General features: G+C 43.2%; 1 protein-coding gene across 1 annotated transcript in view; it reads left to right on the forward strand.

The window, feature by feature from the left end:
* akap6 (A kinase (PRKA) anchor protein 6) overlaps window positions 1-24,990 on the forward strand; it is a 170,144-nt gene that overhangs the window by 120,663 nt on the left and 24,491 nt on the right. Inside the window, exons 9-10 of the mRNA XM_039009773.1 lie at window positions 6,711-6,857; window positions 10,289-10,504. Of these exons, the coding sequence (XP_038865701.1) occupies window positions 6,711-6,857; window positions 10,289-10,504 (363 nt within the window). The remainder of the gene's footprint in view (window positions 1-6,710; window positions 6,858-10,288; window positions 10,505-24,990) is intronic.

The following is a 24,990-nucleotide window of genomic DNA, read 5'->3' on the forward strand; positions in this document are numbered from 1 at the left end:
GAGCCGATCCTAATTTCCAATGTAATTGTTGCATCATGTTGCTCCATCCTCATATAAACATTTCAACATTTTCATTGTTTTTGTTTCTTTTATTTTTTGGGGCGGGTTTTGGAAAAATACCCCAAAAAACTGTGATGGGTTTTAACATTTTTAAAAACACATGGAAATGTTAAATCACTTTAAGCTCCCACATAAAAGTGTCAGGGCTTGGAACTTGTAATACTCTAGGTGTATTGGGGTTGTGAGAGTTTCAGTTTGGAGGTGCGTTCTCTGCTCTGTGAAGTAGTTTCCCCAGCTCTGAGCCAGCATTGCAGTGTTGTAGAACTCCTCAGGGACGCCCTCTGTCTCACCTGCTGTTTGAGGAAATGTGTAGAAGCAGCTCCAGCAGTCCTTCAAAGACACTCACTCAGACTGAGGAGAAATATTGAATATAACACTACCAGGGTCAAGTAACAGCGTTGTAAAGAATTTTTTGGGGTCTTTTTCAACGCTGTTCTATTAATCAGGATTTCATCTGGTCCTAGGGGGATGTTGGTGGTGCGTTTAGAAGGTTTTGTTCTGTCAGTCATCATAAAGGGAAAGCAGGCTTCGGTGATTCTGACTCTAACTGTTCTGTGTTAGCTCAAGGTTCCTGTTGTATCAGGGGTTTCCATGCATGGATGGATGGTGTTAGACCTATTTCCCCTTTAGCTGAAGCATATTGCCTCCTAGAAGTATAGGTCCATGTACTCTATATAATCAGTAGATATATGACTATATGAGCAGTGAGCAGACATTACAAAAATAGCCACATAAAATACTTTATCTTTTCATTACTCCATGCTGTCACAATTCACGGTGATTTGTTTGCGTCTTTGACAATGTATTCATTTTCAACCATCTGACTTTTATAAGACACATTCAGTATCTCATTAATAGAGCACTGTGACCCTCAGTGCTCGGCCTGTCAAATACCTTAGGCACAATCCCAGCATAGATGTCCACGGATGTCCTCTTCCCTTCCCAGACATTACAGCATCGTCTTCCCGTCCATAGAGTCCCTCCCTCCCAGCCGCCTCTTCTCCAACCCCCCTGCCTCCACCCTGCTCCCTCCCTGCCAACAGCAGGCCTTTTTGTATAGGGGAATTCACTCTGGATTTCACTCTACAATTAATGTGAAAGCAGCATAATGCCTGCGTGACTCCCGGTGCCTAGTGGTGCGCCATTTATCATCACAGTTTTACATTGACCTTGACACCCACTTCATTAGAATAAAGATTGTCTACCATTTAGGTTACATTGTTCCTCTGCGCACAGAGCCCATGCAAATTCTGGCTGCCAGAGAGACGGCGAGAGAGGAGGGAGAGAGACAGGAAGGAGTGAGAGTGAGCGAGGAGAGGAAAGAGAGGAGCGGCCACTCTGTCAGAGGTCATCTGCATTAAATGATTGCAGCTATTTTCCAACTGCTTCTTTTCATTCGGTTCAATTCAGCCCCCCCCCCCCCAACTCTCTCTCTCTCTCTCTCTCTCTCTCTCTCTCTCTCTCTCTCTCTCTCTCTCTCTCTCTCTCTCTCTCTCTCTTTCTCACTCTCCTCCCCCATGGATGGACAGGGCTAAAAGGAGGAATTTAACTGTTTTCAGTCAGCCGGGCTCCTAGCCGCTCCAAGGAAGGCTTTTTAATGATCTTTAAATAGGAACACTTAATTGTCTGCTAAGAAATGCTTGGTTAGGACTGAGACAGAGAGAGAAAACGGAGGGAGGGATTTTTCTCCGCCCTCTCTCTCACTCGTTCCCCCCTCTCTCTCTCCATGGTCCTCCTCCACAAAATAAACTTTCTCTTGTATTCTGTTGACAAAGGAGTCACTTTTCTAGGGGCTGCTCTGTATCAGAGAGAGAGCTCCTCAGCCTGCGTAGGAGACTGGTCTTTTTCAGGGAGGACGCAAGGCGTCTAGAAAGAGGACCAAAGAAAAAACGTCTCTCTTCCCTCCCTCCCTCCCTCCTTCGCTTCCATCATTCCATAGGGTCTAAATTAATCTCCATGATTCCCCCACATCAGTCACAATAAGACGGCCCCACTGGACGGAGAGGAGAGGAAAGCAGAGGAGAGAATAGGAGAGGAGAGGGACTGTGAAGGGAAAACCTTCCACATGGATATATAAAATGTCTGCTCCATTGCAGCGCAGACCGCTGGTGATATAATTACAATTCAATTATTAATGAGTAATACTTAAAAAAGATTGTCTTATGATCTTCTATTAGTGGATTTGCAATTCATTTTAATATTTGTCATTTAATTTATATCATGGATAATGCAATAAAGGACCAATTAACAATGCATGGGCTATGTAATATGATTTCTCAGCTAATGCAAATGGAATAAGCTAGAAGAAAGAAACCCATTCAAAATCCTCAAATGTAATTTACTCGGCCAGTTCTGCCAATTTCAAATGACACTGCAGATTTTAATTTTTCCCCCCATCTCCATCAAAGGTAACACATTTATACTGATCAGGCCAGTGTGATATTCATTTACATGGCAAATTGTGAGGCAAAGTTATTACAGTATACTGCTCTTATGCAGTGTTTTACCCTGAATGATTATCTATTAAACTACACAGGTGGCAGTTTAACAACCCTCCCAGTGTGTTCTGCTGGCTGGTTTATAGTTTCCTGTAGGATATGCACTTGTGATTAAACAAACTGGGCTGCTTAGCGATGCCTACCACCCAGCCAAACACTCCTTCTTGGCCTTGTCACTGAGGTCCAGCCAGGCAGAGCCAAAGCTCCATAGCCATCCATGGGTTTTTTTCTCACTCACTAAAACATTGTGGTCTTGGCTGATTGCATTGTTTCCTGTGTTTGTCTGGTAAAGAAAAATCTGGTAAAGAAGAGAGAAAAGAGAGGAGTGGAGCGGCGTGGGCTGAGGTTTTGAGGACCTCTCTCCCGCCCCTCCCCTCTCTCGCGCTCTCTCAGATTCCTCCACACTGCATGCAGCTGAGCTTAGGACCCAGGGCTGGGATAAAGACTGTCTTTGTTTGTCACTGAATGGCATTAGACATGGGCTGCCTATGGGGTCACCACTGAGAGAGAGAGAGAGAGAGAGAGAGAGAGAGAGAGAGAGAGAGAGAGACGTAGGGACGTAGGGACAGGACCAACGATTATTCAACAATACACGTCCAACTGAGAGCAGTTGTTAAAAACAAAAGAAGAATATTATTTTGACCCTGATCATAGAATTGTAAAGGAGAAGCTATTGTAACCCCGTACATGTCCAGCAGCAAGTCTTTTTTTCTAACATGAAACATTTTCTGTAAAAGAGCCCGCTGTTCCTTTTTTCTTTTTTTCAATCTGTGGGCTGACTGGGCACTTCTTTGTCTATTGATCCTCTTGTATTTCTCATTAGCACTTTGGAAATCTGTGTAATGCATCCTCTTTGGATGGAAGGAGGGAAGGAGGGAAAGAGGGAGGCAGAAATGTCTTGAAACTGCGTGTCTGCTCGTCTATTGTTATCACCACTGTCCACAGTTATGACAGGGCCAGAATTCCCTTGGTTCCTTGTGCCTATAGCATCCTACTCTTGACTCAATCTTTTCTCCAAATTCATGGTTCCCTGAATGATCATATTGTTTGTTCAATTTGTTTGCTCCTTTTAAAATGATTTTCTTTTACGATGTAAAGGTTTATTCTTCTCTTGTGTGTCTCATTAAAAACAGAAAGATTCCACACTAGATGAAATCTGGAATGGCCGGTGGAAATTCTCCTGTGTCTGTAGCTGACCCCAGAGTGACTGGGCACCTTGTTCTTAAACACTAAGCAGGGAAAAAAAGAAAAATGCTTGACTCACTGTGAGCTCAATGTGAGCCTTCTATACCAGTTGTAAAATGGCTTATTCTTCTGGTCACCATGGTGACAATTAACAGTGTTTCAAGGCCTTTTGTTCCAGACCCGTTTGAGCAGAATTTTTTCAACGGGGTGATTTTCAGTACACACACACACACACACACACACACACACACACACACACACACACACACACACACACACACACACACACAAAACAACTCAACAACTTAGTGCTTCCATTTTGCATAAACAGTCTAGAATTATATCTGAATCAAGGGTTTGATGTTTTCCTTTTTCTCTTTAAGTACACACTGAATATTTCTTCCTGTTCTTTCATGGCTGGAGCTTGTCTATCTATCAGGGAGACAGAGCCCCTCTCTCATCAGCTGTAGAGGCTGCAGTCTCTCTCTCTCTCCCTCTCTCTCTCTCTCTCCCTCTCTCTCTCTCTCTCTCTCTCTCTCTCTCTCTCTCTCTCTCTCTCTCTCTCTCTCTCTCGCTCTCTCTCTCTCTCTTCAATGGAGGATTTCTCTCTCCTCTCCCCAGCCCCTGTCTTCCTCTCCTTTGACACTGTCAACAGCAAATTGTAGGTAGTGAGGATGCCCCCCACCCTAAATTGATGAAGTAATTATCATATTTGTCTGCTTTGTTTTCTTAAGGCTTTGTTGGTTAAAGAGAACACATTCCCCACTGAGGATTCTCTTGAGTCAATCTCTACCACCACAGCACACTATTTTATGAGTTAGAGGTGGCCCATTCCATTGCTAGGCTTTATAAGCATTGAGATTTACAAGCTTAGTATTTACAAGCACTGGAATATGTGAATATTCTGTTTTATTAATGTCATCTTTATGATTTAATATGTGGTAATGTTTCACCTTTAAAAATATATATATTTAGATTGTATGATGATGTATATGCACAATACACCTGTTATTAGTGTGTTATTGTTGTACCAATAAACAGTATATTGGTATGATTTTGGCAGCTAGCTGCAGAGTCCATTGTACTTTGTTGGATGTTAACTGTGAGTTTTCATAGAGGCTGGTTTGTGGTGGCTGGCAGTAATGTGTTAACTATATAACTGTGTATAAATTCATTTAAATACGGAGGCATCCGACTCACTTCATGGAGTCTTACTTCTGTTGTCTCAACACGTTACAGACTCTGAACAAACTTTAATTTAATGGATAAGATGAATCTACAAAAATGCATTAAATGTTTTCATGTATGACTGCATTTCTGCTGACATTTCCAGTCTTTCGTACTCATTAATATGTGGAATGAATTAAAGTTATGATTGCTTGTTGATTTTCCTCATCTATTTTCATGTGACTCTCTTTTTTGGAGAGCACACAGTTCTTTTCCATTCCACCCCCCTACCCCCCACTTCATTCCACCACGCCCCCTCTCTCTCTTTCTCTCAACCCCTCAAGGACCCGTCACTCCAACTAAGTTAGACACTATTTTCTTAAAGCGCGGCCTCATCTAGCACCAAGTCATGAAAATGGGCTTCAATGTTGTGTTCAACACAAAAAAATGGAGTATAATTTCACATCACGACAGCAATTGTACAGGCGTACTATGTTACATGTTTCATAACTTCCTCCTATGATCCTACCAGAGCTATTTCACAAAGTTAAGGTATGCAGATCCTTGGCTATTCTAGCTTAGACAGAGACTGGAGGCTATAACTCACCAGTGCGTTCAGTGTATTTGATCAAAGATCCTTCTCAGCATTAATCTCAAAGTTCTGGATCTCATGCATTTTAATCACTTATCTACTTTATTCTCCTGTAATGTTTTGACTTTCCATCAATGATGTGCCATTTTTAAACAAAAGAAGACTCGGAAAATCAATATTTGCTGTCAACAAATAAATTGGATCATTTCCTGATAGTTAGATGGTAACACATTTACTTTTACATGCGGCGCTATTAAAAATCTGAAAGGGATGAATGGCTTCAGAGGAAGTGGGATACCATCTCCATCAAAAAAAAAGCAACAATGAAAAATGGTTTCTGGACTGATGACAGTTAAAAAAAGGAAAAAACAGGAGTACATTTAAATATTTAAATGTGGCTGGGCTGTAATGATAAATGACAACCGAAAACTAGAATCAAGTAGCTATTGATGCAGAAAATGAAACGGGAGGGGAAAGAGAGAAATTAACCAAAAATATGTGAGATTGAAGAGTGTCAATTTTGTACTGTTACAGTAAGCTTTTCTTCAGCCATTTAACTGAAAATGTCAGTTCCGAAAACATATTCCATCTTAGAATATTATAGTTTATGTACACTAAATATGAGTTCCGTGCAGTTGTAATGCTGTTGAAAGAATTTCGCTCTGATTTCCTTCTCTGAGTAAGATACCTTGTTGGTGGAGAAATAAACACAGACCGAGAGAGAGAGAGAGAGAGAGAGCAACAGACAGAGAGACACTCTCAGTTTATGGCGCAAAATATCAGAGCTTTTTTATTTTAAATATCTGTTTGCCTTTGTGTGCAGCAGGGGGGCTGCACTGCTGTGTTCACCAGTTTAATGAATGACATAGTCAGTGCTGGGGATTGTGAGCAACTCTACAATACACTATGTACTCCAATGTGTGCCAATTGTGTCTCAAATAGCAAATAGCCTTTTCACAACGGACATCTTTTCCTGCAATTAACTAGCTCTTTGCAGGTACCGGTTTCTGTATGAATGGTGGAAATTAGGGCGGTTAAAATGTACTCTCACCCACGTCTCTGTGTTTGTATCTCTATGCTCCCCGGTGCACTAGATGACATGCATGTAGTTAGTGCTGTGTATCTCTCCTCTACAGTACGTCCTGTAGTGTGCAGACAGTGTCCCTCAATGTCTCACCCATGTCTCTCTCTCATGTGTCTGTCCCCAGGGGAACAGTGTAGAGATGACTATGTGGCACCCTAAGAAGACACACCTCCTGGGCTGGGCCGAGAGCCTGCGGAGGAGCGGAGCACAGCTCCCCCCGGACTTTGACGAGCGAGTCAATGCCATGACACAGAAGTGGGACCAGCTGCAGGTGAACACACACACACACCCCGTAACACTACTCCACCTTCTGTACTGTTAATACTCCGGATCCAGAAAAAGAGACAGAATGGGTCAACATGATGATATGACCTTCTTGTTGGGAGCTCATTGTTATCTGCATAAATAAAACAGTTGTTCTGCTGTTTTTAGGTAAAAGCAAAAGGAACGCGCCCCAGGCCCCCACCCTGCCTGTCCCCCAGTCAGTCCCGTTCAGACTCCAGTGCACTAATGCGGGTCAATATCCCACCTGAGAGCCTGTCTGTGTCTCAAATGGCATCCTATTTCCTATATAGTGCAGGGTTCTGGTCAAAAGTAGTGCACTATATCGGGAATAGGGTGCCATTTGGGATGCTGGCCCTCTCTCGGTTAGCAGGGAACCCTGTGGAGATGGAGCTGGCTAGCAGCTCAATTGAAGTGAGTGAATCAGGATAAAGCCTTGCTGCTACGCCTCTGAAATGATGAACAGGCCTGGGGCTCCTTCTTCCACCCCCAAACCCTCTTATCTATGCAACACATGAACACTACACCAAATACAGTACAGTAGCTAGGTACCCTGCCTTGTCTACCCCCCACCATCCACCCCCACCGCCCTGCATAGTGGGGGGCAGCTCAGCTATATCCCCATCTTGGATATCAGCCAGGGAAGCAGGAGATGGTATCGGATCGGAGACGCCTGCCTGCTCTAGTCTTGATGATCCTGTTAATGGTACGGTATGGCTGGCTTGTTGATCCTTATCGGACCGACTGGGGTTCAACTGTGCATTGCTCTTAGAGGCTAATTTTAGGTTAATCACTGTTCATCTAATCTCTGAACATGAGAAATATAATTGCTGGTCTCTCAATTACCAGGACGTATCCCTGTCCCAGTAGTACCCCAAGCAGCTTCTGCTCATATCCACCCTCTCGCTCTCCCTGGGATTGACATGGTCTGCATCCCAAATGGCACCCTATTCCCTATGTAGTGCATTACTTTTGACCAGGGGCCCATAGGGACTATGGACTTCATAGGAAATAAGGTGCCATTAGGACGCAGACATGCACAGATCTAACAACATAGAATGATCAAGATGCCAACAACTCAAACACATGTACCTGCTGTCATTTCTGTAATGTGTGAGTTCCAAGACATATTTTCGCTATAACACATGAATATATAGACCTAAAACAATGCGTACTGTCGCATAGAAGAAATGTGTGTGTGTGTGTGTGTGTGTGTGAGTGGGTTGGTTTCAGCTAGATAAACATATGTATTCCTTTCCCAAGCTAAAGAGATGCTGTTTGGAAATTAAACAACAAACGAACACGTTTTCTTTTCCACCACAGCAATCAGCGCTGATTAAAGTTCTACTGAGATCCCAAATAAATGTGTGACGTTTGAACAGGATGCTCATGCATAAACAAAGTTCTGTTTAGCGAAGGAATATTTCTTTGGTCTGTGGTGAGTGGCATCGGGCAGAGAGCCGCTAGAATGAAATGGCAGTGGTGCGGGGAGTTTAATCTGCGAATTTCTGCTCCCTGCACTGCACATTACGCCGTCTCAATTGCATATTAAACAACCCTATCAAGTCAGGCATTGGCATCTGCTGTGCTGACACAAATTGTGAATTAAATGAAATTGATGTCCTCTGTCGTATATATTTATGAAGACAGACCATTCTCTGAAGTATTCTGCTTATGAAGAATTTATGATTGCAAACTGTTCCAGAACAAAATAAAGTGGCAATAAATTCCTTTTTTTTGTATCCCTGACCCTCCAAGGGCATTTGGTTTCACCTCTCTCTCTGCAGCGCTCTGTTCATCACAGGGCAAAAACAATGGCTATATTTGGAGTTCATTGAGTGCTTTCAAATTATCGATATTCAAACGAGGAGAGGAGAGAGAGAGAGAGAGAGGGAAGAGAAAATGAAACAGAATGAGAGAGAGAGAATGTTAGGGAGGGATTCTTGTTAAGGGAGGGAACAAATACGATGCTCTTTGCTGGGAGGCAGCCACTTCAGTAAGCCCAAAGGACACTTATGGAGTTGTGAGGTACAGATAATCAAAGTCGAACGCTATTGGAATCAATATTGAAAATCCCAATCAGTGGAATTGTTTAGGGATATGTGTGACTCATATCACCTCACTGACAATATCTTAAAGCTAGGTGTCCTCTCCTATTTTTCACTTCCTACTCCATCATTTCACATCACACCACTGTAGTATTACGTGCTCATTTGTTTCTCACAGTGACTCTAAAACATGCAAGTCAAATCCATCTAGTCATAGACTCTGGTCTGCCATTAACATGTTCTCTGACAGCCACACAGGTGTGGAGGCTAATAAAGAAGGAGCTATAATGGAGGATCAACACACACAGTGTTTAATTGGTGCAGCCAGCCAGCGATCTAGCCCCAAAATGGCCACTTCATTGCTGACTCACTCACTCATAATCACATCTGTTTCCATTACAGCTTGCAAAACATCCACCAGCACACAGCACCAACACAAAGGACTGCCAATTAAACCAACCAGTGTGTGTATTAATTGGATAATGGAGTGTATTGCCACTCTACAATTGGGCTCCTCTGCATACAGAGTTCAACCCCTGTGTGTGTGTGTGTGTGTGTGTGTGTGTGTGTGTGTGTGTGTGTGTGTGTGTGTGTGTGTGTGTGTGTGTGTGTGTGTGTGTGTGTGTGTGTGTGTGTGTGTGTGTGTGTGTGTGTGTGTGTGAGACTCAGACACTCTGGCTCCAAAAGTAGCTATAGCGTAGCTCTCATTTCCCAGGCAGGTGGGAACTCACTCACATGTCAGTGGCCGAGTCCCCAATGGCACTCTATACCCTTCATAGTGCCCTAGTTATGACCAGGGCACTGGTCAAAAGTAGTGCGCTATGTAGGGTATAGGGTGCTATTTTGGTCACAACCAGTGTCTGTCAGGCTGAGGCTATACACAGCGTGGTGCTGTTTGCTCTGTTATAGAAGGAGGGGGAAATTGCTCAGCAGAGTCCTATTTGGGAAATCGTTGGAGGGTATTTGTGCTTCTGATTGTTATCTACTCCTTTCTGTGTGATTCTCTGAGCGGCAACGCTGAATATACGGCTGTACTGAAAATAAGTCCAGAATTAGCTGCCTTCATCTTTAGAACGTAGCAATAATCGTGGTATGATCAGCACTGTTTGAGACTTGTTGACAGTAACAACATCTGCACATTTATTTGCTTATTGAAATGGACGACTTCATGAGCTGTTTGCTAGAATGTCGCATTGCCAGGAGGGAAAGAAGTGTCAAACAGAGAGAGCTATCAGATCACAATAATGTTGCAGTATATTTCCCACCTGCTGTCAGTATATTGATACAACAGTACTCTGTATCTCTCTGAAATGATTGTACATACTGTCACAGTCTCTAACTCTCCTTCCTCCTCTCCTCTTGGTCTCCTCAGAAGATCCTGGGGGAGTCTGTGGGGAGCACCAGCCCATCCCAGGACCCTCGCTCTGCCCTGTCCCCTCATACCAGCAGCCTGCTGGGCCAGCTGGAGGGCAGGATCAAGGATCTGAAGGTGTGGCTGAGAGACACAGAGCTGTTCATCTTCAACTCCTGTCTGAGGCAGGAAGCAGAGCAGGACCTGCAGGCCTCCACCCAGCTGCAGCACTTCAAGGTAGAGACTGAGCACTGCGCGCACGCACGCGCACACACACACACACACACACACACACACACACACACACACACACACACATACACACACACACACACACACACACACACACACACACACACACACACACACACACACACACACATCCAGAGTAGATGAAGGCCCCCTGGGCATAACACTGTCATAACACTACTACTGATCTGGGTCTAACTTTCACCTGGTCTGGGCTGTAGGGACAGCTCCTTTAGAAAGACACTGACTACTACGGCAGGGGTCTTCAACCTTTTCTTTCCCAGGGACCCCAAGCAAACTGGCGACCCAGGGACCCCCATCATGCGTCAGCCCAAAACATTTGTCCTCGTCTTGTCATCAGGTGAATGATAAAGGCAATGCGAAGTAATCAGCATTTTAAAATGAATTTGGTAGATGGTGTTTAATTCTTTTACACCCCCAAAATTATACTGGGGTATAAGTATAAGCGCTAACATAGCTAACTATTAGCTAGAAAGGCACTGCATCTCTAAACAATATGTTGACTAATACAGCTGTTGAGCTGGTTAAACAAAGGTTAACCATGTGTTGGTGTGACCGGTGGAGATGACCGAAGGGTCAGGGTTGGTCTTGATCGTTTCCTCTCTGATAATGACTGTCACGTTCCTGACCTGTTTTCTCTTGTTTTTGTATGTGTTTAGTTGGTCAGGGCGTGAGTTGGGGTGGGCATTCTATGTTTTGTGTTTCTATGTTTAGGTCAGTGGTAATTAGCCTTATATGGTTTTCAATCAGGGACATGTGTTTGACGTTTCCTCTGATTGAGAACCATATAAAGGTAGGCTGTTCACACTGTTTGTTTGTGGGTGGTTGTCTTCCGGGTTTGTGTCTGTGCACCACACGGGACTGTTTCGTTTGTTCGTTCGTTCGTTTGTGTAGTCTGTACCTGTTCATGCGTTCTTCGTGTTTATGTAAGTTCTCTCGTTCAGGTCTGTCTACATCGTTTATTTGTTTTTTGTAGTTTGTTGAAGTATTTTCGTGTTTCGTCATTACTTTAATAAATTCATTATGTCCACATTCCACGCTGCGCTTTGGTCCAATCCCTACTCCTCCTCTTCTTCCGAAGAGGAGGAGGACAACCGTTACAATGACAGGAAAAACTTCCAGAAACAAATGCTGTGCCGCCCTTATACGCCAACTCCTCTGCAAAGTTCAAATGAACAACGAAAGGGGACATGAATAGCCATGCCAGCCACAGAGAAAAGTACAGTAACTAGCTAGCATGTAAAGCATTCCCAAATCAACAGATAAAAAGTTAATAGATGACTGATGTGCATATATATCACACTAGAATGGTGGGAGACCAATATAATACACTGGCAATGACCATATAAACTCATTGAGAAGTGTTTTAACGTATTGATAATGATAATGATTTTCATGGGACAATTTTACAGTAGCCTACCACTTCCACAGGGATACCGTAGAAAGGGAAGAGGTAAGGGGGGCATGGGATGTTTATGAGGGAGAATAGGGAAGGAGAAGACGTGTGCGCCATTTAAAAGGGGCACTCACAACAACAAAAATAATGTACACTAATATCAGACATGGGAACTATTCTGATTTTGCGTAATTATATTACATGAAATTCAACACTTGTTACATTGGCAAAAACCTTATGTCCAAGTCAAGAAAGCTTACCAGTAGCCAGCGGCACTTGCTGCGATGGGTACTCGCGGGTGCTTTTTCAAAGACTATGTCAGATACTCCAGTGAGTGTAATTGGCTCGAATGAGTGTAAATTTCTCAATATTAGGAGTTGAGAAATAAAGTTGACATCGTTGGAAGATATTTTCCTCTTTTCTACCACTTCTTTTTTAAATACAAAAAAATATTCAGACACCTTGACTTTTTGCACATTTTGTTAAGTTACAGCCTTATTCAAAATGGATTAAACAAATTATAAAAAAATATCATCAATTTACACAAAATACCCCATAAAAGAATCTCAAATATAAAATATATTTTAATTTGTTTAACACTTTTTTGGTTACTACATTATTCCATATCTGTTATTTTTTTGTTTTGATGTCTACACTATTATTCTACAATGTAAAAAATAGTAAAAATAAAGAAAAAACCTTGAATGAGTAGGTGTGTCAACTTTTGACTGGTACTGTAAGTATTCAGACCCTTTACTCAGTACTTTGTTGAAGCACCTTTGGCAGCGATTACAGCCTCGAGTCTTCTTGGGTATGACGCTACAAGCTTGGCACACCTGTATTTGGGGAATTTCCCCCATTCTTCTCTACAGATCCTCTCAAGCTCTGTCAGGTTAGATGGGGAGCGTTGTTGCACAGCTATTTCCAGGTCTCAAGAGATTTTCGATCGAGTTCAAGTACAGGCTCTGGCGGGGCCACTCGAGGACATTCAGAGACTTGTCCCGAAGCCACTCCTGCATTGTCTTGGCTGTGTGCTTAGGGTCATTGTCCTGTTGGAAGATGAACCTTCAACCACAGTCTGAGCACTCTGGAGCAGGTTGTCATCAAGGATTTCTCTGTACTTTTCCCTCAATCCTGATTAGTCTCCTAGTCCCTGCCTCTGAAAAACATCCCCACAGCATGATGCTGCCACCACCATGCTTCACCATAGGGATTGTGCAAGGTTTCCTCCAGACATGACGCTTGGCATTCAGGCCAGAAAGTTTTGGTTTCGTCAGACCAGAGAATCTTGTTTCTCATGGTCTGAGTCCTTTAGTTTTTTTTTTGTTGCAAACTCCAAGCGAGCTGTCATGTGCCTTTTACTGAGGAGTGGCTTCCGTCTGGCCACTCTACCATAAAGACCTGATTAGTAGAGAGCTGCAGAGATGGTTGTCATTCTGGAAGGTTCTCAGGATGCACCTGAGCTGAATTTCGAGTCTCATAGCAAAGGGTCTGAATACTTATGTAGATAAGGTATTTCTGTTTTGCTAAAATGTCAAAAAAACTGTTTTCACTTTGCCGTTGTGGGGTATTGTGTGTAGATTGATGAGGGAAAAAAGTTATTTAATCCGTTTTAGAATAAGGCTGTAACGTAACAAAATGTGTAAAAAGTCCAGGGGTCTGAATACTTTCCGAATGCACTGTATATACACTATAATATTTTTCCGCAGACCCCCTGCACTAGAGGTCCACGGACCCCAGGTTGAATATCCATGTACTAGAGTCCTAGGTACTCTGAGGACTGCTACTGTAGGTATGAAGAATGAAGGTGGGAATTATCATATATCATATATCATCACATATCAAGGAAACACCAATGTAGTGTCATAATAGGGCGTTGGGCCACCATGAGCCAGAACAGCGTCAATGCACCTTGGCCTAGATTCTACAAGTGTCTGGAACTCTATTGGAGGGATGTGATACCATTCCTCCACTAGAAATTCCATCACACACACACACACCCTTTAAACCCCCTATGCTCCTTTGAGACCCCTCTTTCAAAGTCAATGATATCTCTTCTTCTAGCCATGGTAGCCAAAATAATGGACAACTGGGCATTTTTATACATGACCCTAAGCATGATGGGTGTTGATTTTTTAATTAAAGATGTTCTCTGGTATTTTTGTACACTTTTTAGCCAGTAGTTCTGAATGTAGTGCCCACGAGCCAAAAGTGGTCCCTGAAAATTGTATATATGTGCACCACATCATTGTTCTCTCTCTGGCTCTGCTGTGTGTGTGTCTTGCTCACTTAAATGACGTAGCGCTGAAGCTCATTAGCTGAAACTCGAATTGCTAGGTGTCTGGCCCAGGTGTCTGGGGGTAAATGTAGGTAAAATGGCGCTGCACAGCTTCCAGAAAACAGTCGCTTTCAAACTAGGGATTTTGTGGCTAATTGAGGTAAAACAGTAATTCTGCTCATATATTATGCATGTATGAACTACACATTGACACATCCAGCCCAAAGCGGGAGGTTTAAAAAAGACTTACTATTCGCCAAAGTACCAGAGCATGTCTTTAACTCAGGAACCACACCTGTGTGGAAGCACCTGTTTTCAATATACTTATCCCTAATTTACTCAAGTGTTTTCTTTATTTTGGGAGTTACTGTACCTGTACCTAGTGTCAAATACTCCAAAACAGGCAGCTTTGAGTGTCTGGTTTTCACTTCAAGTACAGTAATACTGTATATATATATTTGTAATTAAACTAATGCTTGAGAAAATAAATACAATAAAGATATTTTGACTCAAGCAAATCTCGAAGAAACTATTATTTGACTTAAAAAGCTTGAGGAACAACACAGGATATTAATCAGGCCGTGTCACAACACAGGTTGTGGAGTTGAGATTGCTTTCATCCCGCTGAGTGACTACTAGCGATAGAGGGAAGAAACCTTAAATATATACGGAGTCAACGCTGAGAGAAATAACACTTTATAAAAGAAGACTTTTCTTTTGATAAGATGTCACACTGCACAGAGGGGAAGCATTGATTTCTTGAGAAAACGCCTGAGGAAAAAAGATTAAAATATTGATAACTGCAATGTGTATGGACAGAGGAGCCATAGGACTAAATAGAAAAAGAGATACAAATACAAAATAAAAAGAGAAAGAGGACCATTTAATGATCATCTATCTGTTTTGGGCAATTCTGCTGTAAATGGATTCAATATCCAGACTTGGCCCCATTACAGTTGGGCTGAACACATCCCAGCAGGAGGCAGAGCTCAGTCAGTCAGTTACATACAGTACAGTTCTGTAGTCTCTAGAGTAGAGGCTCAGTCAGTCAGTTACATACAGTACAGTTCTGTAGTCTCTATAATAGAGGCTGTCAGTCAGGTACATACAGTACAGTTCTGTAGTCTCTAGAGTAGAGGCTCAGGCAGTCAGATACATACAGTACTGTTCTGTAGTTCTCTAGAGTAGAGGCTCAGGCAGTCAGGTACATACAGTACAGTTCTGTAGTCTCTAGAGTAGAGGCTCAGGCAGTCAGATACATACAGTACAGTTCTGTAGTCTCTAGAGTAGAGGCTCAGGCAGTCAGATACATACAGTACAGTTCTGTAGTCTCTAGAGTAGAGGCTGTCAGTCAGATACATACAGTACAGTTCTGTAGTTCTCTAGAGTAGAGGCTGTCAGTCAGATACATACAGTACAGTTCTGTAGTCTCTAGAGTAGAGGCTGTCAGTCAGATACATACAGTACAGTTCTGTAGTCTCTAGAGTAGAGGCTGTCAGTCAGATACATACAGTACAGTTCTGTAGTCTCTAGAGTAGAGGCTGTCAGTCAGGTACATACAGTACAGTTCTGTAGCCTCTAGAGTAGAGGCTCAGGCAGTCAGATACATACAGTACAGTTCTGTAGTCTCTAGAGTAGAGGCTGTCAGTCAGATACATACAGTACAGTTCTGTAGTCTCTAGAGTAGAGGCTGTCAGTCAGGTACATACAGTACAGTTCTGTAGTCTCTAGAGTAGAGGCTCAGGCAGTCAGATACATACAGTACAGTTCTGTAGTCTCTAGAGTAGAGGCTGTCAGTCAGATACATACAGTACAGGTCTGTAGTTCTCTAGAGTAGAGGCTCAGGCAGTCAGATACATACAGTACAGTTCTGTAGTCTCTAGAGTAGAGGCTGTCAGTCAGATACATACAGTACAGTTCTGTAGTCTCTAGAGTAGAGGCTCAGGCAGTCTGATACATACGGTACAGTTCTGTAGTCTCTAGAGTAGAGGCTCAGGCAGTCCGATACATACAGTACAGTTCTGTAGTCTCTAGAGTAGAGGCTCAGGCAGTCCGATACATACAGTACAGTTCTGTAGTCTCTAGAGTAGAGGCTCAGGCAGTCAGATACATACAGTACAGTTCTGTAGTTCTCTAGAGTAGAGGCTGTCAGTCAGATACATACAGTACAGTTCTGTAGTCTCTAGAGTAGAGGCTGAGTCAGACACATACAGTACAGTTCTGTATTCTCTAGAGTAGAGACTGTCAGTCAGATACATACAGTACAGTTCTGAAGTCTCTAGAGTAGAGGCTCAGTCAGACACATACAGTACAGTTCTGTAGTCTCTAGAGTAGAGGCTGTCAGTCAGATACATACAGTACTGTTCTGTAGTTCTCTAGAGTAGAGGCTGTCAGTCAGATACATACAGTACAGCTCTGTAGTTATCTAGAGTAGAGGCTGTCAGTCAGATACATACAGTTCAGTTCTGTAGTTCTCTAGAGTAGAGGCTCAGTCAGTCAGGTACATACAGTACAGTGCTGTAGTTCACTAGACTAGACTACTCTCGACCCACGGTAAGTATCAGTGGTGTGAGTTTGGAACAATACAAGGAGACTGAACAGTATACAGTGCATTCGGAAAGTATTCAGATCCACATTTTGTTATTTTACAGCCTTATTCTAAAATTCATCAAATAATGTTTTTCCCACATTTATCTACACACAATACCCCATAATGACAAAGCGAAAACAGGTTTTTAGAAAATGTTGCTAATTTATTACAAATAATAACAGAAATACCGTATTTACATAAGTATTCAAACACTTTGCTACGAGACTCGAAATTGAACTCAGGAGCATCCGGTTTTGATTGATCATCCTTGAGATTGTATCTACAACTTGATTGGAGTCCACCTGTGGTAAATTCAATTGATTGGGCATGATTTGGAAAGGCACACACCTGTCTATGTAAGGTCCTGACAGTGCATGTCAGAGCAAAAACCAAGCCATGAGGTCGAAGGAATTGTCTGTAGAGCTCCGAAAGAAGATTGTGTCGAGGCACAGATCTGGGGAAGGGTACCAAAACATTTCTGCAGGATTGAAGGTCCCCAAAAACACAGTGGCCTCCATCATTCTTAAATGGAAGACATTTGGAACCCCCAAGACTCTTCCTAGAGCTGGCAATCCTAGAGCTGGCAAACTGAGCAATCGAGGGAGAAGGGCCTTGGCCAGGGAGGTGACCCAGAACCCGATGGTCACTCTGAAAGAGCTCCAGAGTTCCTCTGTTGAGATGGGAGAACCTTCCAGAAGGACAGCCATCTCTGCAGGTCTCTACCAATCAGGCCTTTATGGTAGAGTGGCCAGACGGAAGCCACTCCTCAGTAAAAGGCACCTGATAGCCCGCTTGGAGTTTGCCAAAAGGCACTTAAAGAACAATCAGACCATGAGAAACAAGATTCTCTGGTCTGATGAAACCAAGATTGAACTCTTTGGCCTGAATGCCAAGTCTGGAGGAAACCTTGCACCATCCCTACGGTGAAGCATAGTGGTGGCAGCATCATGCTGTGGGGATGCTTTCAGCGGCAGGAACTAGGAGACTAGTCAGGATCAAGGGAAAGATGAACGGAGCAAAATACAGAGAGATCCTTAATGAAAACCTGCTCCAGAGCGCTCAGAACCACAGTTTGTGGCGAAAGTTCACCTTCCAACAGTACAATGACCCTATGCGCACAGCCAAGACAATGCAGGAGTGGCTTCGGGACAAGTCTCTGAATGTCCTTGAGTGGCCCAGCCAGAGCCCGGACTTGAACCCGATCTAACATCTCTGGAGAGACCTAAAAATAGCTGTGCAGCAACGCTCCCCATCCAACCTGACAGAACTTGAGAGGATCTGCAGAGAAAAATGGGAGAAACTCCCCAAATACAGATGTGCCATGCTTGTAGCGTCATACCCAAGAAGACTCGAGGCTGTAATCGCTTCCAAATGTGTTTCAACAAAGTACTGAGTAAAGGGTCTGAGTACTTATGTAAATGTCATATTTCAGTTTTTTTTTAATTAATACATTTGCAAATTTTTCTAAAAACTTGTTTTTGCTTTGTCATTATGGGGTATTGTGTGTAGATTGATGAGAAAAAAAAGCTATTTAATACATTTTAGAATAAGACTGTAACGTAACAAAATGTGGAAAAAGTCAAGTGGCCTGAATACTTTCCGAATGCACTGTATATCAAAATCATTATTTTTTGTGTGATTATACTTATTTGTTTTTCCAAACACAGAAAATCAAAAACAATATTATGGTACAATTTGAACCTGAAAATCATTCTAATGGTTCTAGAGCAATAGTCGGTTGGAATATGGCAAATGTCAACCCGAACAACACGTGAACTGGTCCCCATGTCTGATGCAGTGATGTCCAAAATACTCCATTTGGGATCTTTACCTAATTATCCTCTAGGAGAGTTTCTTCTGGGTGCATCACAAAGCATTAACCATCTCCCATCTAATCTTCACAACAGGATTACCGCCACACTTAAAAACTAACGCACCCAACCAAAACGCTTAAACACATTCAACTAGCAGTGGATCCCACTTTATACCCTCCTCCATAAAATGAAAGATACAGCTGTGAGGATGTTGAAGAGGACGTAGCTAACACCTTATGAATAACACCCATTCATCCCCACTAATGGGAGAAAGCAAACAAATAACCTCAACATAATACTAATGCACTCAATTAGGGTATTTGTGAGAGACTGTCAATGTAATAGGGGCTATTCAAACTGGTCAGACACCAGAGGTATGTTCAAAACTAAAAACGCTGGGTGGGTCCGTCCGGTGTGCGTGTCCAGTAATGAGTGTGTCGTTCCAGCGCCGTCACCTGTCTGCTCCCCATTAAGACCTGATGAGAATCTAACGCTGCGTTTGCTCTTCTCTCACATGTGAAGCTACGCAATCAGACAGCCCCTCTAATGTGGTTAGCACTTGGCAAAGAACAGGAGTTCTTTATTCCTAATCATGGAGAAACTATTGATATTATATCTGGGCTGTCATATTTTATTAGCGGGACGCCGGCCACAGTAGTCTAGACTAACCTAGCGGCTCAGAGTGGGGGCTGTGCTGTAGGGAGGAGGTCAGTCAGAGAGAGGGGGTTGAAGGGTGTAGATGGACCCAGACCAGGCAGAGAGATGAGAAGAGATTGGGCCTGACCCCCCAGGTGAGATCCCGGCCCCACGTTGGCTTCTAGATAAAAAATAAAAAACAAGGTAGAAACTGACGTTAGAGCTGGTATCTCTAAATCTATGGTGGCATCTCACTGCTCTCAGAGTGTGGAGGAGATAGGGGGAGGTCACTGCAGTCTGTCAAACAGAGAAAGAAACTCCACTTGGAACAAGTCGGTAATCCATTTCTCTAGTAGAAAGAGACTAAAAATAGAAATTAGGTTCTGGTGAGAATTAATAAATGGGATGGTTTGATTCTTGCTGCACGAGCCAAAGTTTGACCTCAATGAAAATTGGGGCTTCTTACAGGGGGAGATTAAAACGAATTAGCTCTCTTTGCTTGAGATGGTAGGAGGGAGCAATTCAATGTGAACAGGAGGAGATAATTGTGAAATAGAACACTCCACGTCTTCATCTGTGACATATTATCAATCTAATCCTTCTTTAAAACATTTCGTATTACAACAGATTATGAGGGAGGATGTTTGGTTTGTGGGCAAAATACTCATCCCTTAATGCCAAAGCTTGGCATGTAATCTGTGGGAATGTTTTCTAACTGATAGGCAATGTTTAACCTTCAAAAAGAAGCAATATGGTTGAGAGACAGTGGTGGGAGAAAGGTATTATTAAATGGAAGCTGTGACTAAATTGAACTGTCTGGCCCCCCAGAGCAGTCCGAACACAAAGAGCCTAATTTTAGTCCCCCTCTGGGAAGTCTGGTATACCATATCTTAAAAGCCTTTTAATTCAATTAAACTGGGGTTATAGTATGGCTACATTATGAAGATGTCGTCTACTGGTTTCTCATTAATGCTGCTGTATGTATGTTGACAGGCGAAGAAAGGCTGGATGCTGGGATGTTGTGCACTAAACTACTGTGTTTTGGCTTGCTGGTCAGTCCTGTTTGGTTTACTTGCATTGAGGCATCTTCAATTCACCTTAAGCACAAAGTCTTGCCTTCCTACACCATCTTCAACCACACTAACAACAAGAGTATTTTGATGATATAGTGGCTATGCCATTATGCTTACTTGAGATTCCATGTCAATATAAAATAGTACTTGTTGTCATAAGAAATCAAATCAAATCAAAGTTTATTTGTCACGTGCGCCGAATACAACAGGTGTAGTAGACCTTACAGTGAAATGCTTACTTACAAGCCCTTAACCAACAGTGCAGTTTTTAAGTAGAAAATAGGTATTAGGTAAACAATAGATAAGTAAAGAAATTTAAAAAACAGTAAAAAATAACAGTAGCGAGGCTATATACAGATGGTACCGGTACAGAGTCAATGTGTGGGTGCACCGGTTAGTCGGGCTATTTGAGGTAATATGTACGTGTAGCATTAGTTAAAGTGACACAATGCATAGTCCGGGTAGCCATTTGATTAGCTATTCAGGATTCTCATGGCTTGGGTGTAAAAGCTGTTGAGAAGCCTTTTGGTCTTAGACTTGGTGCTCCGGTACCGCTTGCCATGCGGTAGCAGAGAGAACAGTCTATGACTGGGGTGGCTGGAGTCTTTGACAATTTTTAGGGCCTTCCTCTGACACCGCCTGATATAGAGGTTCTGGATGGCAGGAAGCTTGACCCCAGTGATGTACTGGGCCGTACGCACGACCCTCTGTAGTGGCTTGCGGTCGGAGGCTGAGCAGTTGCCATACCAGGCAGCGATGCAACAGGATGCTTTCGATGTTGCAGCTGTAGAACTTTTTGAGGATCTGAGGACCCATGTCAAATCTTTTTCGTTTCCTGAGGGGTAATAGGCTTTGTCATGCACTCTTCACGACTGTCTTGGTGTGTTTGGACCATTCTAGTTTGTTGGTGATGTGGGCACCAAGGAACTTGAAGCTCTCAACCTGCTCCACTACAGCCCCGTCTATGAGAATGGGGGCGTGCCCGGTCCTCCTTTTCCTGTAGTCCACAATCATTTCCTTTGTCTTGTTTACGTTGAGGGATAGGTTGTTATTCTGGCACCACCCAGCCAGGTTTCTGACCTCCTCCCTATAGGCTGTCTCGTCGTTGTCAGTGATCAGGCCTACCACTGTTGTGTCGTCTGCAAACTTAATGATGGTGTTGGAGTCGTGCCTGGCCATGCAGTTGTGGGTGAACAGGGAGTACAGGAGGGGACTGAGCACGCACCCCTGAGGGGCTCCATTGTTGAGGATCAGCATGGCAGATGTGTTGTTACCTACCCTTACCACCTGGGGGCGGCCCGTCAGGAAGTCCAGGATTCAGTTGCAGAGGGAGGTGTTTAGTCCCAGGATCCTTAGCTTAGTGATGAGCTTTGAGGGCACTATGGTGTTGAACGCTGAGCTGTAGTCAATGAATAGCATTCTCACGTAGTTCCTTTTGTCCAGGCGGGAAAGGGCAGTGTGGGGTGCAATAGAGATTGCATCATCTGTGGATCTGTTTGAGCGGTGTGCAAATTGGAGTGGGTCTAGGGTTTCTGTGATGATGGTGTTAATGTGAGCCATGACCAGCCTTTCAAAGCACTTCATGGCTACGGACATGAGTGCTACAGGTCTGTAGTCATTTAGGCAGGTTACCTTAGTGTTCATGGGCACAGTGACTATGGTGGTCTGCTTGAAACATGTTGGTATTACAGACTCAATCAGGGACATGTTGAAAATGTCAGTGAAGACACTTGCCAGTTGGTCAGCACATGCCCAGAGCACCCGTCCTAGTAATCCGTCTGGCTCAGCGGCCTTGAATGTTCACCTGTTTAAAGGTCTTACTCATGTTGGCTACGGAGAGCGTGATCACACAGTCATCCGGAACAGCTGATGCTCTCATGCATGCCTCAGTGTTGCTTGCCTCGAAGCAATCATAGAAGTGATTTAGCTCGTGGCTGTGCTTCCCTTTGTAGTCTGTAATATTTTGCAGGCCCTGCCACAGCCGACGAGCATCGGAGCCGGTGTAGTACGATTCGATCTTAGACCTGTATTGATGCTTTGCCTGTTTAATGGTTCGTCTGAGGGCATAGCGGGATTTCTTATAAGCGTCTGGGTTAGAGTCCCGCTCCTTGAAGGCGGCAGCTCTACCCTTTAGCTCAGTGCAGATGTTGCCTGTAGTCCATGGCATGTACGTACAGTCACTGTGGGGACAACGTCATTGATGCACTTATTGATGAAGCCAGTGACTGATGTGGTGTACTCCTCAATGCCATCGGAGGAATCCCGGAACATATTCCAGTCTGTGCTAGCAAAACAGTCCTGTAGCTTAGCATCTGCGTCATCTGACCACTTCTTTATTGACTGAGTCACTGGTGCTTCCTGCTTTAGTTTTTGCTTGTAAGCAGGAATCAGGAGGGTGGAATTGTGGTCAGATTTGCCAAATGGGGGGCGAGGGAGAGCTTTGTATGCGTCTATGTGTGTGGTGTAAAGGTGGTCTATAGTTTTTTTCCCTCTGGTTGCACGTTTAACTGCACGTTTAACTGCTGATAGAAATTAGGTAAAACTGATTTCAGTTTTCCTGCATTAAAGTCCCCGGCCACTAGGAGTGACGCCTCTGGGTGGGCATTTTCATGTTTTCTTATTTCCTTATACAGCTGACTGAGTGCGGTCTTAGTGCCAACATCCGTCTGTGGTGGTAAATAAACAGCCACGAAAAGTATAGCTGAAAACTCTCTTGGCAAATAGTGTGGTTTACAGCTTATCATGAGATACTCTACTTCAGGCAAGCAAAATCTAGAGACTTCCTTAGATTTCGTGCACCACCTGTTGTTTACAAATATACCCCCCCCCCCCCCCCTCGTCTTACTGGAGTGTGCTGTTCTATCTAGCCGGTGCAGCATATATCCTGCCAGATGAATGTTATCCATGTCGTCATTCAGGCACGATTCGGTGAAACATAAGATATTACAGTTTTTGATGTCCCGCTGGTAGGATATTCGTGATGGTACCTCGTCTAATTTATTGTCCAATGATTGTACTTTGGAAAGTAACATTAATGGTAAAGGCCTATTTCCCATTCGCCGTTGGTGGATCCTTACGAGGCACCCCGCCCTGTGTCCTCTATACCTGCGTCTCTTTCTCTTGCCAATGACGGGGATGTTGGCCGTGTCGGGCGTCTGAAGTACATCCTGTACGTCCTGCTTGTTGAAGAAAGAATCTTTGTCTAATCCAAGGTGAGTTATCGCTGTCCTGATATCCAGACGCTCTTTTTAGCCATAAGTTACGATGGCAGAAACATTATGTACAAAAATAACTTACAAATAACGTGAAAAAAAACACATAATAGCACAATTGGTTAGGCGCCCGTACAACTGCTGCCATTTCTTCAGGCGCCATTTGTCCAAACTTCCACACTTATAAATACAATGAACATTCCAATGATGTATTATTGTAGCTTTTAGCCAACAATGTACGTGTGAACATTTAGATTGGAATCAACAGGGGGGCAGTTAGTTAGGATTTTAAAACGACTGTAATCTTTGTATTTATTACGGATCCCCATTATGCAGCAGATACTCTTCCTGGGGTCTAATTAAGATTAAGGCAGTGACATCACAAAATTGTTTCAATGAAACAGTAGATAATACAACACATTATTACACCACTAATCTACCACTACATATCAACAATATAAAATGTATAATACCACAATGTAACAATATTACAACATTACAATGTACAGTATGTGTGTGTAGAAAGTGTGTGTGTTAGCGTGTGTGTCTCTTCACAGTCTGCGTTGTTCCATAAGATGTAGTCTGTTTTTTATCTTGATTTTATTGCTTCCTTGAGTTACTTGATGTGGAATAGAGTTCCATGTAGTCATGGCTCTGTGTAATACCATGCGTTGTCCAAAGTTATGTTCTGGACATGGGGACTCTGAAGAGACCCCTGGTGGCATGTCTTGTGGGTTTTGCATGGTTGTCTGAGCTGTGTGCTACTAGTTTAAACAGACAGCTCAGTGCTTTCAGCATGTTAATGCATCTAACAAATACAAGTAGTGATACAGTCAATCTCTCCTCTACTTTGATCCAGGAGAGGTTGACATGTTATTGATGATAGCTCTCAGAGTACATCTAAGGGCCAGCCGTGCTGCTTTATTGCCTATGTCTCTCTTTGTGGGCCTTGACCATATGACTGGACAGTAGTCCAGGTGCGATAAAACTAGGGCCTGTAGGACTTGTTTTGTTGATAGCAATGTGAAGAAAGCAGAGCAGCTTTTTATTACAAACAGACCTCTCCCCATCTTAGCTACCGTTGTGTCAATATGTTTTGACCATGACATTTTATAATCCAGGGTTACACCAAGCAGTTTAGTCACCTCAACTTTCTCAATTTCCACATTGCAAGATTCATTGCAAGATTGAGTTGAGGTTTAGCCAGCTGCCCTGGGGAATGCCCAACTCCACCTTGATTACGTTGGAGAGGCTTCCATTAAAGAACACCCTCTGTGTTCTGTTAGACAGGTAACTTTTGATACATGATATAGCAGAGGATGTAAAGCCATAACACATCTGTTTTTTCAGTAGCAGTCATTTGCCGTATATGTTGAGTACCCTTCCCTATAAGCGTGTTGAAAGTCTGTTGTAATTTGTCCACTGTGAAATAGCATTGTATCTGGTCAAACACC

Source organism: Salvelinus namaycush, chromosome 15 (genome assembly GCF_016432855.1).
Source record: "Salvelinus namaycush isolate Seneca chromosome 15, SaNama_1.0, whole genome shotgun sequence".
NCBI classification, from domain to species: Eukaryota; Metazoa; Chordata; class Actinopteri; order Salmoniformes; family Salmonidae; genus Salvelinus; species Salvelinus namaycush.